Source organism: Vipera ursinii (assembly GCF_947247035.1).
Source record: "Vipera ursinii genome assembly, chromosome: 14".
In the NCBI taxonomy this organism is placed as follows: domain Eukaryota; kingdom Metazoa; phylum Chordata; class Lepidosauria; order Squamata; family Viperidae; genus Vipera; species Vipera ursinii.
In genome coordinates, this window is record NC_139527.1 from 6,491,201 (window position 1) to 6,506,028 (window position 14,828).

Here is a 14,828-nt window from a genome sequence, read left to right on the forward strand (position 1 = left end):
GCGCCCCTCGCCGGCCCCGCCCCCGCCGCGCCGCGCGTTCACCGAGGCCTTTTGTCCCGCGCCGCGCCCCGTCGGCGGCGGGAATCGGCCGGCCGCGCGGGCTCCCCTCACGCAGCCCGCCGCCATGGCCTTCCGGAGGGTGCTGGCCGTCTCGGCGGCCTGCGGCTTGGCGGGCGGCTCGGTCCTCTTCTCCGCCGTGGCGCTGAGGAAGCCGGGGGCGGAGAAGGCCGGCGGGGAAGGAGCCCCGGAGCCCCTGGCAGCCTCGCCCGCCGCCACGCTCCCCCCGCCGGGGCTGCTGCTGCTGCCCTCGCCCGCCAACGCCGCCTCGGCCGCGCCCGCCTGGCTGGAGAAGGCCAACGGCTGCGGCTTCTGGGACAGCAACTGGGACCGGTGAGGCTCTCCTGCCTGAGCAGCTCTGCGGGTCCCGCCCTCGCTCGGCCCCAGGGAAGGGGGGAGGCCGGGGGTGCCCTGCGGGGCTTGGAAGCGCTGCGAGTTCTGCTCGTTTGGGAGAGGAGGAGGAAGGGGGGAGGAAGAGGAGAGGAGGAAGGGAGGAAGAGGAGAGGGGGAGGAGGAAGAGCAGGAGAGGAGGAAGGAAGGAGGAGGGGGAGGAGGAAGAGGAGGAGAGAGGAAGAGGAGAGGTGAGAGGAGGAAGAGCAGGACAGAGGAGAAGGAAGGGGGAGGAAGAGGAGGAGAGAGGAGGAGGAAGGAGGGAGGAAGAGGAGAGGAAGTGGGAAGGAAGGATGGGGAGGAGAAGGAAGGGGGAGGAGGAAGAGGAGGAGAGAGGAGGAGGAAGGAGGGAGGAAGAGGAGAGGAAGTGGGAAGGAAGGATGGGGAGGAGAAGGAAGGGGGAGGAGGAAGAGGAGGAGAGAGGAGGAGGAAGGAGGGAGGAAGAGGAGAGGAAGTGGGAAGGAAGGATGGGGAGGAGAAGGAAGGGGGAGGAGGAAGAGCAGGACAGAGGAGAAGGAAGGGGGAGGAAGGAAGGAGGAGGGGGAGGAAGGAGGGGGAGGAGGAAGAGCAGGAGAGAGGAGGAGGAAGGAAGGGGGAGAGAGGAGGATTTATATTCCATGTTGGGTCTGGGGTCCAATGTTCAGTTGGCCTCCCTTGTTGGAGGGCAGGGCAGGGCTGCCAGGCCCTGTTCAGAGAGAGAGAGGGAGGGGCCCTCCGCACTGTTGTTTCTCCAGCCCTTTTAAGAGGGGTGGGAGTGTTCTCAGAATGCTGGTTGGGGGGGGGAATTGGGGGGAATTGAAGTGGATGCATGCTGGCTGGGGGATTCTGGGAATCGAAGTCCAGCCTCCTTAAAAAGTCTAAAGTTGAGAAACACCAACCTGCCTGCTGGACGATGTAAAAGCAAGTTGTCACAATTCGTTCTGCCCTGCTGAGCTTTCTTGCTCTCCGTAATGGACAGTTCTAGCCCAAACATCCAGAAGGCAAAGATGCAGGGTAGATATTAGCATCCCAAACATCCTGAATTATTAAGAAAACCTCTGCTTCGCTTCCCTGCTTGTCTTTAACAGCTTTTTAAGCTGAACCCTCTACTTGTGTGCAGCTTTCCTGCCCAATTAGAAATACTTTCTCGTAACAGATGTTCTGGGTGCCAATCCTGTAAAGTGAACGTCTGTACAATTGGTGCTCTGGGATAAAAGAAGACACTGCATAAGGGCCCTTATTTTCTGCTGAATAAAGTGGTGAATGTACGTTCAAAAATGTCAGTAACTAATGTTTCTCTTGCCACGTCCTGCTGTTTGTCCTAAGGATGAGCACAGCACGAGTTGCTGAAGATAAACAGCGTGGATAAAGTTGAGTGGATGTCACTTTGTCCCTGATTTTGTTGACTTTTTCTTTTGCAGAGCACAGCCGTGCTTGAGTGGAGTTTAAAATTGTTGGCTCACGTTCTTGTAATATCATAGCAACTGGAACCATACTCTTAAATTTTAGAGTGGTTTACACAAAAATTACAGATCCAGTAATCATACCATCCATGTAAAAAATTATCAAGTGTTAGCAATCTGTAACCATACAATGCCTTTCTACTGAACAGATTTTGAATAATTGCTTTAAGCCTTACCCCCTTCAGGAGAACCTTATAATCTATGGCAGTTCATATTGTCTTTTATTTTTACACACACACACACCCTTCATAGTTATTGGGAATTTCAGACATCAAGAGTAATTGCCTGATGACTTCTGTTTTTCTGCTATAAATGAAATAATACCTATGCTTTTCGGAATACTGCAGTTACTAATTCTCTTAGTAAAGTGAATTAAGCATTAATTTCTGCCTGATCCCTTCCAGATTAATAACACTAAATCTGAACGAAAGCCCTCCTAACATTTAATTTCATAATGGGTTGGAACTGCTGCTCTCCGTATAGGTCCGGGTAAGCAAAAAAAAACCCCATAATCAGCTTATGCGGAGTCGGTTTACTTTTGCAGCTTGGCTACACTGGGTCGGGTTCATATCTAAGGATGAACTAAATCGGAATGTTTTTGGGGAAGAACTAAACTTGCCAGTGCATGCTTTAATTGCTCAGGTCCAGCGATGGTTTTGCTATAGGAAAAAGAGAGAACCCGTATAAATAAATACTTGAATCCAAGCAGGGTTCCTTGGCTTGTTGTAACAGGCAAAAAGGCTTGTTTTGAATTGTCTGAGCACTCATTTGTGATTTCTCCTGTGGTCAGATTTGTAGAACTTTTAGCATCTCAGGCAATTTTGTTTAGCTAAGGGCAAGTAATTCTTTTAGGGATGACCTTGCTTGTATGCTGTTCATGTCCCTAGCTGCTTTTCTGAACAGTTACCGGTAGTTGGTATGACTCTCCTATGTTACTATGACTAACAACAGTTAGTTAATATGACTAGAGCCTAAATTTCTCTGCAGAAGACCTGACTTAATCCAGCGGGGTTCCCTGTAAATCGGTGGTATCGCTTTCTTTATGTTTGTATTTCCATTTACACCATTTCTTTTTTGAAAAAAAGAGTTCATATTTTCATTTTCAAAGCAGGAATCGTTAGATTTCCATAAAAAAATTTATTTTTCCATTAAAAAAAATACTGCTTCTGCAAATCATAGCAAACTGATATTAATAACTAGCCCCTGTCTGTTTACCTTGCCATTGATTCAGTGTTTAGCGTTGACATTCAGAGGTGTATCACGGGTTGTGATGGGAGCTTCCCGATACTCCCATATTACACCCCTCCTGCGTGAGCTGCATTGGCTACCAGTTGCCCTCCGGGTGAGATTTAAGGTGCTGGTACTTACCTTTAAAGCCCTACATGGCTTAGGTCCGGGATACTTGCAGGACCATCTGCTGCCGGGAACAAATTCCCATCGTCCAGTACGCTCACACAGAGAAGGCCTCCTCAGGGTACCGTCAGCTAGGCAATGTCGGCTGGCGACCCCCAGGGGGAGGGCCTTCTCTGTGGGAGCACCAACCCTATGGAATCAGCTCCCCCCTGAGCTTCGGATAGCCCAAAACCTCCAATCCTTTCGCCGCGGCCTCAAAACACACCTGTTCCACCAAGCTGACCTAGACTGACAGGCATTTTAATTAATTTATATTTAGTATTTTTAATTCATTTTTAAATTCTCTAATTTTTTATTGCACTGATGTTCTCAATTTCATTTTATCTTGATTTATGTACTTATTATATGTTTTATTGTGAGCCGCCCTGAGTCCTTCAGGAGATAGGGCGGGATATAAATCCCATCAATAAATAAATAAATAAATAAATTTTTCAACCTAATGGCAGCTGTTGTGAAACTGAAGCAACATCTGCTTACTTGAAAGAGCATTAAGAGCATAAACACCCATCGCATCGAAGTGATGAGCAAGCTTTGAGCTTCCATTTATATCTCTCATTTTCTAAAAGGCATTTTGTTTTGGCCTCGCTCTGACTCTCCTTTATTTCTCTGCTGTACTTAATAAAATCATTAAGGCTAAAAGCAGGAATGAAACGCCAAAACTGGGTCTGCACTTAAATGGGGGGGGGGGGAAAATAATCCAGTGATAGGAAATGAGTCGCCTAGACCGAGGGTCTTCAAACATGGCCCTTTTAGGACTTCAACTCCCACATATGCCTGGCTGAGGAATTCTGGGAGTTGAGGTCCACAAGTCCTAAAAGGACCAAGTTTGAAGACCCCTGGCCTAGAACTACAAACCGGCCGAGCAAGTAGCATAAACAGTTGCAGGTAAATTGCTGTCTTGGTGGGTCTGTTAGTCATTGTAAGTGAGGGGATGAATTAAGCAGACTCCACAATTCCCCAAAACCTCCGTTGTTTCATCCTCTTTTTTGGAATATATGGAACCGCTTTGTTGATCGGCTAAGAATACGTATCTATGCAGACTGACTTGTGTTAGCAACAGAATCTGGTAAAGTTGATGTACACGTTTGAAACGGATGATGCAGATCTGAAACGTGACTATTGCAATCAACTCAGAGAGAGGAGCTGCCATCATTTTACTTAAATACAGGCTACCTTCGACTTACAGCCTTTTATCTAGGGACAGTTCAAAGTTACAGCGGCAGGGGGGGGGAAAGTGACTTATGACCGATCCTCACGCTTACATCCATTGCAGCATCCCACATGATCGCCATGTGCGACCTTCCCAGCCGGTCTCCGACAAGCAAAGCCAGCGGAGGAAGCCAGTTGCCAAGCCTCCCAATTTTGATCCCATGGCCGTGAGTGTGCGGCATCGATCATAAGTGTGAAAAATGGTAATAAGTCACTTTTTCCCCTGGAGCCTTTGTAACTCTGTGAGCGGTCACTGAACGAACCGTTGCAAGTTGAGGACTTGCCTGTCGCTTTCTATTTGCCCATTGCTCTTCTGTGTGAATATGTTGCTCCTCTGTGAAAAACGGCACGCGGGAGATATTTAGGCAGCCTGAATTGCCAAGTCTGAGGCTGGCTCTCTCAAAGCAAGGTGCACCACTGGAGCCGAGTTCGTGCCGTGGTCAGTGCAAGAATATAAACTTCAGCTTCTGCCTTTAGGAGGGAACCCGTGGCTCTCATGAACCTGAAGAAGAAAAACGAAGAGACCGGTGAGCAGGAGGCCTCCGCTCGCTTGGCCCACTATAAAACAAAGGCCACCCGGCATATATTCCTCATCCGCCATTCTCAGTACAATCTGGATGGGCAGCAGGATAAGGACAGAATCTTAACGAAGCTGGGTAGGTATGACGGGGTTGTGGCTGGAGATTCCATTTGTGGTGCTTGCTTGCTGTATAATTGATGGAGAGCCTTACATTCTTTCCTAAGTGTGTGTGTGTGTGTGTGTGTGTGTGTGTGTGTGTGTATCTCTATCAATCTCTCTCTCTATATATATATATCACTATATCTATATATCAATATCTATATCTCTATATCTCTATCAATATATATATCTATATATCAGTATATATATCAATATATATCAATATACATCTCTCTCTCTCTCTCTCTCTCTCTCTCTCTCTCTCTCTCTATATATATATATATATATATATATATATATATATATATATATCACTATATATATATATATCTACACATACAGACACCCGCGAGAATCTACGAAAACATATATATATATATGTTAAAAAATCTATCTATCTCCCCCCCCCCCTTCATCACCATTCACTTAAATGGCTTCGGCTTGTTTCACCCACGCTTAACCCATTAACTTCTACCTGTTTTCAAGGCAATGGCAGAGGCCTCCGTGCCCAGCTTATTCAGAAAACTCTTCTGCTTTCGTTGCTTACCAACTTGCAGATTTCTGTCTGAATGCAGAATCATCCTTCCCATGAAGAATGCAAACAGGAATGGTGGGGAAAGGGGCAAGTCCTAATTTTAAAACACTGTGCTGAAACAAGAACAACAACCCTCTGTGCCTTATTATTAGGAATTTATACCTAAATGTACCTTTTAGGCCGCGAGCAAGCTGAGCTGACCGGAATGAGACTTGCAAGTCTGGGGCTGAAATTTGATAAAATTGTCCATTCTTCAATGACCAGAGCAACGGAAACGACCAACATTATTAGCAAACATCTTCCTGGTGAGTGTCGTCTTGGAACAGAGTTTGTGGTCAGCAACTTTTGTGTAGTTTTACTGCGTGCCTGCAGGACCAGCTGTCTGATTTGCTTGTCCTTTGAGCTGTTATATCCGAACGGTTCGATTCAAAGTATGTAGCCAGCAGGGATCTAAGAGGTTTTGCAGAAGATTTAGTTGAATGCTAGCAAGATCAGCAGCAGTTGAGAAGACAAAAGTAGATCCAGGTTAGGGATCTTGCTGGCCACTGGCACACCTTGTCGTTTTGTCTAGGATGTAGTTGGACAAGCTCAAGGCCTTTCCAACTCTCACATTCGTCTGTATTTAGAGCTTGCACAGAGCTTTATCGAGTATTTGCAAGGATAAATCTGGGCATCTTGATGATTTTTGGAGCTCTATAAGCAATGTGTACAGGTTTGTTTGTTGGTCTGCGTTAAGTCCAATTGCTTTTTGAAAAAAAGCACCTTTGGGGCTTCTGCCGTAACTCTTGCAAACTTACTTTTTGCCAGATGTGGCTGCAGTTAGGAATGTATCTTTCAGTTCTCTAAAAAAAAATGACAACATTCATTTATGTTTGTTAAGATTTCATCAAGCTTTTGGAATGCATTGTGTCAGATTAAATTCTGACCTTTTCTCTCTTTTGTTCCAGTTGCGATACAGATTCTTTGTGTGTATCAGAGAAAGATAACATTCTGGGACATAATGCCTGAGTCACATATATTGTTTTTTTTCCTACTTCTAATCTTAGCTACTTTACAATCCCAAGTCAGCAGTGGCGTAAGCCAATTCCCTGAGCATCATGCAAAATTATCTTGAACCACATGATGCCTTTTTGTAGGTAGGCAAACAAGGAACATTCAGTTAAGATTGACACTGATTAAATTATTGCTTTAAGAGAAGAGAGATAATATTGTGTCATCGACTGCAACTTGTTAACAACATTGACTTGGAAAATTGAAATGTTGTCTTGGTTTTGCTTGTTCTGGAGTATTTGTGAAGAAACTGACAGATTATCGGAAGATAAATTTGGGTTGAAAGGAAAATACAGTACCGACCACAGTGATGCCTGGGGGTGACAAACAGGTGAAGGAAACAAAATATTAAAAATATGCAGGAAGCAGATAAGTCCATTTCAGTGCTAGAAACATTGCAAATCATTTTTAAAGAATCAAAAACTTGCGCCAAGAAAGCGTCTAAGAGGGTTGAAACCACTATTTCATAAGGGGTTAGGGTTTTAATATTGAAAATATAGGAGGAAAAAAGGCTGTGTGATGGCCCTCTTTCACGTCAAAAGTAAGACTTCTGTCAGAGCATTGATGGCAAACATCTCTAGGAAATCTGTGTCCTAAATCTATTGTGGAAGTGGGTGTGTGTCTCTGGAAAGATACGAAGACCAAGAGGCCTTCTTCTGTACATTGGCCTGTGTATAAATCACAAGGGTTGTGTACATCCTTCTTTTCTCTCTTCCTCAGGGGTGACCAAGCTGAGCACAGACCTCCTGCGTGAAGGAGCCCCAATTGAACCAAACCCTCCCAGTCCTCACTGGAAGCCAGAAGCTGTGGTAAAATCTAGTCTAGCATTTGAATTTGAATTTTATTAGATTTATATACCGCCCTTTCCCGAAGGACTCAGGGCGGTTTACAGGGTACTTAAAACATCGATACAAAAATTAAAAACAATTAAAAAGATTAAATTAAATCCCTGAAGAAATATAAAAACCCCAATTAAAAACTCTCAGCCTGGGCCGGAAAGCTCAAAGAGCCAGGTCTTCAGGTCCCGGCAAAATGAACGAAGGTCAGGGGCAGTCCGGAGTTCCGTTGGCAGTTGATTCCATAGGGCAGGCACGCCCACAGAGAACGCCCTCCCCCAGTGGATCGCCCGTCAGCAATCCTTGACCGGCGGTACCCTGAGGAGGTCCTCCCTGTGGGAGCGCACAGGACGATGGGAAATTGACGCTGGCAGCAGGTGCTCCCTTAGATAATCCGGGCCCATGCCATTTAGGGCTTTATAGGTCATCACCAGCACCTTGAATCTCACCCAGAGGGCAACCGGAAGCCAATGCAGCTTTTAGAATAGAAGAACAAAGTTGGGAGGGACCTTGGAGGTCCTCTAGTCCATCCCCGTGCAATCAGAGCCCTTCTTTCAAAGACATTATGTTTTGGAGCAGAATTACAGATTAAAAAGCTTAATGAGGAATCTTATTTTAGAGCTTATACACACACACACACACACACACACACACACACACACACAGAGAGAGAGAGAGAGAGAGAGAGAGCAGAATTACAGATTAAAAAGCTTAATGAGGAATCTTATTTTAGAGCATATATATATATATATATATATATATATATATATATATATATATATATATATATATATATATATATATATATATATATATATATAGTCTTTTCCCGTGTAAGATTGAGGGTGTCTTGGCGACGTATCATCTTCAGGCTTGTGTGTGTGTGTGTGTATACAAATATGTATACATATATATACACACATGTATATATACACACACACATTATATCTATATCTATAGATCTATATCTATATAGATATATAGATATATCTATATATATATATATATATAGTCTTCTAGTCCATTTGGTGGTATAGCTTTAGGGTTTAAGACTGGCTTCTCTGCATGCACATAATCTCGTGAGAAAATGCAAAAAAAAAAATTGCACACTAGTAAGCAGCTTGCTCTATTTTATTGTCGATTTGCAAAATGCACCACTTGCCGTTCGTTTAGTGACAATAAACAGTAACTGAGGACGCTAAATCAAAACTGGTGTTTCTCGTTCATGTGCTAAAAGGATATAAGCAGCAGTTCTAGGACAGCTGAAGCACTATTTAGATAAAGGGCAAGGCTCAAGCATCTTAAAACTGGATTTCGAGGACTCGCACAGCCTGTTCCTTTTAATTCCTGCCGATTCCAGCCATCCAAAGAATATTAAACACCGAGGCCTCTGGATTTTAACGTGTTGGGAAAAGCCGATCGTTGATTCTGATGATTAAGAGAGGGAGGGGGAAAAAAATCTCTGCAGGTTTTAATTATCTGCCGCTATCACCAAATGTTTTGCTTTTAGCAGTATTACGAAGACGGTGCTCGCATCGAGGCCGCCTTCCGAAACTACATCCACAGAGCTGACATCAAGCAGGAGGAAGACAGCTACGAAATCTTCGTCTGCCATGCAAACGTGATTCGCTATATCGTCTGCAGGTAACTTGGGGCGTGGAGGAGACCGCCAGGGCTGGGGCGAGGCTCCTAAATCCTTGGTTCTTAAAAGTGGGTTTAGCACGTCGCGCCGTGCGTTAGACGGAGGGATCGGATGCTTTTAGCACCTGGTTGGGAGTTTAGGAATAATTGGAACAGTTGTCTGCAGGATTAACTCAGAGCTTTGCTTTCTAAGTAGCGGGATTGGAAAGAAATCGTTTAAACGAATGTAATGTTTAAAAACTGGATGGGGGAAGCAGTGGAGGGAATATATTAACTCCTGTGTTTGGAGCCCTTCTGAATTAACCTGAGTAATTTTCCTCACAGCCTCCCCGCAATAAAAAGTCTTGTTGACAGCTCTGGTGCTTCAGCCAATGGCCGGGGGAGTGGGGAAATGGGAGTTGTAGTTCCCTACATGAAGGGCTGGAAGTGAAGAGACAAGGGGATGAACAGACTGATTGGAATCACTGATCCACTATCTCTCAGAGGATATTTCGAACGTGCTAAAGGCTTTTTATGTACTATATTTGCAGGGATTGTACTAAATTTAAAGCTGTGCCAATTTTAAGGAGAATTGCCTCCATACTTAACCCAAGTTTCTAGCTAGCTGTGCAGACAATGGACAACGTGGTTGGACTTTGAGGCGTTTCATTACTTAAGATTACACTCACTTAAGATTGCTTTAGTGTTTGTTAACTTTATTTTAAGCTGGGGGAGTGTTCTAAAAGCAATTATCTCTCGGAGTTTGGGTCAAAGAGGAGACAGAGAAGGTTGGGCAGTGGCTGTAGAAATATTTATAGTCTTGCTAAAAAAAAAACCCAACCCCCTCTGTAAGATTATTTTTGCTCTCCTGGGGGGGGAGAATAAAAGCTTGCTAAGTTAATTAGGATTCTTCATAGGGCTCTCATTTAATCCCAGCGTAATGAGTTTCTGAAAAATAGTAGTCCCAGAAGGCCAGATAGCTTTTGACAACACTGAACTCACAAACTCGGCCTTGTCTTGATTTTATTTTTATCCCGCCTTTATTAATTTTAGAAGCGACTCAAGGTGGCAAACATTCTTAATATTCCTTCCTCCCACGTTCACCACCTCCTACGTTCACCATGTATGAGTGTTCAGTAACTCCAAAGAATAAAATGCAGGAAAAAAAAGTTTAGGAAGTCTTAAATTCCCCCCCCCCCCGGGGACGCCCTGATTTGGTGACGGGATCCAGATGACAGAGAGTAACGTAATGTAGGATGTGTGACTGACGTAAGCATTCCTCTTCCTTTCACAAAACACACAATTTACAAGAGAGCATATCATAGCGGTCCTCCTAAAAGATTTGCCGCTCTTGCGGTTTCGTTTTGCGGATTTGCCATTAAATGAGGGGTCCCCGGTGGTCTCTGAACTTGCGTGTTTTCTCGCAGGCATTTCATGACCCGACTAGGTAACACCATCAGCGCTAATGAGGAATGAGGCTTGCTCTCCATTTCTATTCTAGTCTCTTGCCTTGTCAGCGTCAGCGTTGCTGTTAAATGCAATGCATCGCAGCGTACATACCGGTTATTTTTGTTTTACCAGCCACCGGGAGTAAAGAATTGATCTTGCAGTCTTTATCAAAACATTCACAATTGTTAATTAAATATATATATTTCTTTTTGAAGAGCGTTGCAATTTCCTCCGGAGGGTTGGCTTCGGATATCCCTCAACAACGGCAGCATCACGCACCTGGTGATCCGCCCCAACGGCAGGGTGGCCCTACGCCTGCTTGGTGACACGGGGTTTATGCCACCGGAGAAGATCACCCGCAACTGAGTAAGCCTCTTTTGGAGTTTCCCATCAGCCTTGAACCCACCCAATAATATTGGAATGTTACTCCTCGAATCACGACAGCTCACTTAGTGACAGTTCAAAGTTTACAAGGGCACTGGAAAATAAGACTTAGGACTTGTTTTTCAGAGATAGGGCCTCTGTAGCATCCCCATGGTCACATGATCAAAGTTCAGGTGCTTGGCAAGCGGCTCACGCTTATGACCCTGATCCCCCTTTTGTGACCAGTTCACAAGCAAAGTCAGTGGGGAAGCCGGATTGACTTAAACCAAGCGGGCTACTAACTTATCAAAGGAGAGAAGCAACCTAGAACTAAGGAGAAACTTCCTGACAGTCAGAACAATTAACCAGTGGAACGACCTGCCTGCAGAAGCTGTGAATGCTCCAACACTGGAAGTTTTTAAGAGGAGACTGGACAGCCATTTGTCCGAAATGGTATAGGCTTTCCTGCCTGAGCAGGGGGTTGGACTAGATGACCTCCAAGGTCCCTTCCAACTTTATTATTATTATTATTACTACTATTACTACTATTATTATTTGCAGTGAGTCACTTAACAACTGTGGCAAAAAAAGGTCTTAAATCTTGAGCCCGAGATTTCTTTATCAACAAATAAATTTCTTTATTAAGTTGAGGGCTACCTGCCACACTGTGTTAGGATAGCAAGTTCCACTAGCCCTTAACTAACTCGTGCCTCTTTCTCGCCCGTCCTCCTTTCAAGCTGACGTAAACAGGGAGGATCTCCAGCCAAGAGGATAGGGCCGCTCTCAGACGCAGCCGGCACGTTTCCTGAAAAGCTGCAGGCTCCGTCCCCTGGCCTTTGTCTGTCCCAAGACTCTTTTCTGACACGTTCAGATTTTGCACTAGCAGCTCCTGGCGTGCGACGTCGAACCCGTTGGGAGAGTTGGAGAGGACCCGTCTCCTTCATGGCTTCAAAAGCAACAACGCTGGCAGCCGCTCACCAGGGTTGGTTGGTTGGTTTCCTATTTTGGTGGGTGGGTGGGTGGGTGGTGGACAGAAATAACTGCAACGTCCAGAGATACACGTTGGGTACTGAAACGGTGTAAAGCCAGAAGCCACCAGATCCAGCAATTCTGACGGTGGGGGGGACGAAATCTTGAAAGTAGGGCCTCCTCTTATTACGCAGCCCCGATTTGCAGACGGGCACTGAAAATATACTTTAATAACAACAATAATAATAATGAAAATCGGAGGCGGCATCTGTAGTTGTCTTCCAAAGCAGTGCCTGAATAAAAGTGAACCATGGTTTTTCTCTCTTCAAGCCCCGTCTGGTTACTTGGTTTTTTGTTTTTTTAATTTGAGACTTTTTTTGTTGTTGCTGCTACAAGCGTCTGTTCCTAAAAATGAACAAACCAACCCTAAATAGGAGCCTGCCTTAGGTTTTCTCGGCCGTTCGTAATGGTTACAGGTTGAGCATTTATCGATTTGCTCCCACTAAAAGCCCCGTCAAATTAGGAGGAAGGATAATCTTATTCCGTTCCTCTAGCCCGCAGAGATTGTCCTCCAGGCGGTCGAGGAGAAAGTCCTTTATTGCTCTCAATAAATGTTCCGGCGACCGGCAAGGGCTCCGTCCCCACACTCTAGTACCAAGAAAGCCCACAAGAGTAGGAGCAAGGTCCAGGGTTCCAAGTCCAGCCCGTAAGGCAGAGTCCAGGCGCAAGACCAGGGCAGTCCTCGGCGCGGAAAGGTCCCAAGACCAGAAGCCGTTCCAAAGGCCCAGCGAAGCGAAGGCCAAACGCAGTCCACGGGACAAGGCAAGGTGTGCAAGACAAAAAGCCGGAGAGCCATCTTCCCAGCGCTGGGGAGGAGTGTAAGCCGAAGCAACGGTTCCTGGCAGACCAACTCCCCTCGGCTTCTTAAGTCACTCCACTCGATAGGTATTCTTTGCGAGGAGGGAGGAATGAGTAGCCCTGCAGCCCTTCTCTGGGTTTGCCTACGCTCCGCTCTCCGTGCCCTTGGATCAGTGGAGGATGCAGCTGTTCCTTACTAGAGGGGGGATCGGCTGCCTCTCAGCAGCCGATCCTCCCACGTCTATGAAGGCAGGCAGCTGTCTGTCCGGTCGAGAGAGCTGCCTGCTCTCCGTCCCAGCATCGTCCTCGGTCCCTGGCCTCTCCAAAAATGCCAAGGGAGATGTGCCATCCCAGTCGGATGGTCCCGGTTCCAACTACTACTACTCCTTTTCCAAACGGGGCTCCGATGGGGAACTTGTTATGGGAGTGGGGTGAAGCTGAACCCCGTGGCCAGCAACTGCCACTTCAGTGTTTCTTGTGAATCTTATCTTGTGGGATTGCCGGAATGGAGTAGCCGGGTGTTGGGGGTTATTCTGTGGTCAGAGAAAAGACACCGGTGGATCTGTTGTCAATCCATGCGGGAAAATGTTAAAATGTTATTTCTATTTGTCTTTTTATCGAGAAAAGACACCGGTGGATCTGTTGTCAATCCATGCGGGAAAATGTTAAAAGTTATTTCTATTTGTCTTTTTATCTACGAAAATAAAAAAGCGACTTGATTTTCACTTGAGACTGCTTTAAAATGAGCGCGCCTAGTTTTGCTTTTAAGTCATAATCATAATAGTAAAGTTGGAAGGGACCTTGGAGGTCATCTAATCCAACCCCCTGCTCAATTTGTATTTTTTGTTTTTATGTATAGGACACTTACCTTACATAATATGAAATAAATAGATGGTTACAGTACTTGTCGGAATCTTTTCAACTATAAAAACTGCAAAAGTGGAAAGTTAAAATTCTGAGATTGAATACCAAGTTTCACGTATGGCAAAAAAAATAATAATAGAAGTGTGACAATTATCTTGGGTCTTTGCTACTTACGCAGTGCGACATCCGATTTTATTTTTTTTTGGGTGGGAAGGTTGAACTGAAAATAAGAGGCATTATGAAATATCGTATCCCAGTTAATTTCAGCTGCTGCTTTGGGTCAGATTCTAAAAAGGCTTGGAGCATGTAAGTTCCATGTCATTAACGTTGGCTGGCTCAGGAATTCTGGGAGTTGGAAGTCCCCGAGTCATAAAAGAGCCGAGGTTGCCTACCCCTGTCTTAGAACATAGAATCACAGGGCTGAAAGGGAACTCAGAGGTCTTCTAGCCCAACCCCTTGCTCAAACAGGAGATCTTATTCCATGGGTCTTCAAACTTGGCTCTTTTATGACTCGTGGACTTCAACTCCCAGAATTCCTGAGCCAGCCATGCTGAGGGGAAAGGGAAAGGTTTCCATGCTGAGCCATGCTGGCTCAGGAATTCTGGGAGTTGAAGTCCATGAGTCATGAAGGGGCCCTAGTTTCCCTCATGCTGGCTCAGGAATTCTGGGAGTTGAAGTCCACGAGTCATGAAGGGGCCCTAGTTTCCCTCATGCTGGCTCAGGAATTCTGGGAGTTGAAGTCCATGAGTCATGAAGGGGCCTGAGTTTCCCTCATGCTGGCTCAGGAATTCTGGGAGTTGAAGTCCATGAGTTATGAAGGGGCCATAGTTTCCCCATGCTGGCTCAGGAATTCTGGGAGTTGGAGTCCACCAGTCATAAAAGAGTCAAGGTTGCCTACCCCTGCCTTAGTCACCCATTGTGTTTCTCATCTTACGTACTTTGGAAATTTTAAAGGCTGTACCTCGAAGGAGTTTTCAAAAATTGCCTGATCCTTTCTCAGCATCTAAGCTTTGTGGCCGAGTCAAGTGGGATTATGCCTGATTAATGCCTTCAGAGTCCCTTCTACCAACGACCCCGATTAATGGAGGAAAGAC

At 45.5% G+C, this 14,828-nt stretch overlaps 1 protein-coding gene across 3 annotated transcripts; it reads left to right on the forward strand.

Moving 5' to 3' along the window:
- The first annotated feature begins 36 nt into the window (after positions 1–36).
- On the forward strand, positions 37–13,773 carry PGAM5 (PGAM family member 5, mitochondrial serine/threonine protein phosphatase). 3 transcript variants are annotated; one of them, XR_014493738.1, is made up of 8 exons: positions 38–390; positions 4,989–5,167; positions 5,905–6,030; positions 7,496–7,584; positions 9,122–9,255; positions 10,896–11,046; positions 11,781–13,465; positions 13,543–13,773. XR_014493738.1 is itself a non-coding variant. In XM_083373298.1 (7 exons), exons 1-6 carry the CDS (start codon positions 125–127, stop codon positions 11,044–11,046), a joined length of 942 nt encoding a protein of 313 aa, XP_083229424.1. In that variant the 5' UTR covers positions 37–124; the 3' UTR covers positions 11,781–13,773. The 3 variants fall into 3 exon arrangements, 2 of the variants coding, with proteins under 2 accessions (XP_083229424.1, XP_083229423.1); XM_083373298.1 differs by having other exon boundaries at positions 37–390; positions 9,125–9,255; positions 11,781–13,773; XM_083373297.1 differs by having other exon boundaries at positions 11,781–13,773.
- Positions 13,774–14,828: the final 1,055 nt, after the last annotated feature.

Coding starts and splice junctions, on each gene's coding strand:
- PGAM5 (XM_083373297.1), top strand. CDS start 125: ATGGCCTTCCGGAGGGTGCTGGCCGTCTCGGCGGCCTGCGGCTTGGCG. Junction 391..4,988: donor TGGGACAGCAACTGGGACCG/GTGAGGCTCTCC, acceptor TTCTGCCTTTAG/GAGGGAACCCGTGGCTCTCA. Junction 6,031..7,495: donor TATTAGCAAACATCTTCCTG/GTGAGTGTCGTC, acceptor TCTCTTCCTCAG/GGGTGACCAAGCTGAGCACA.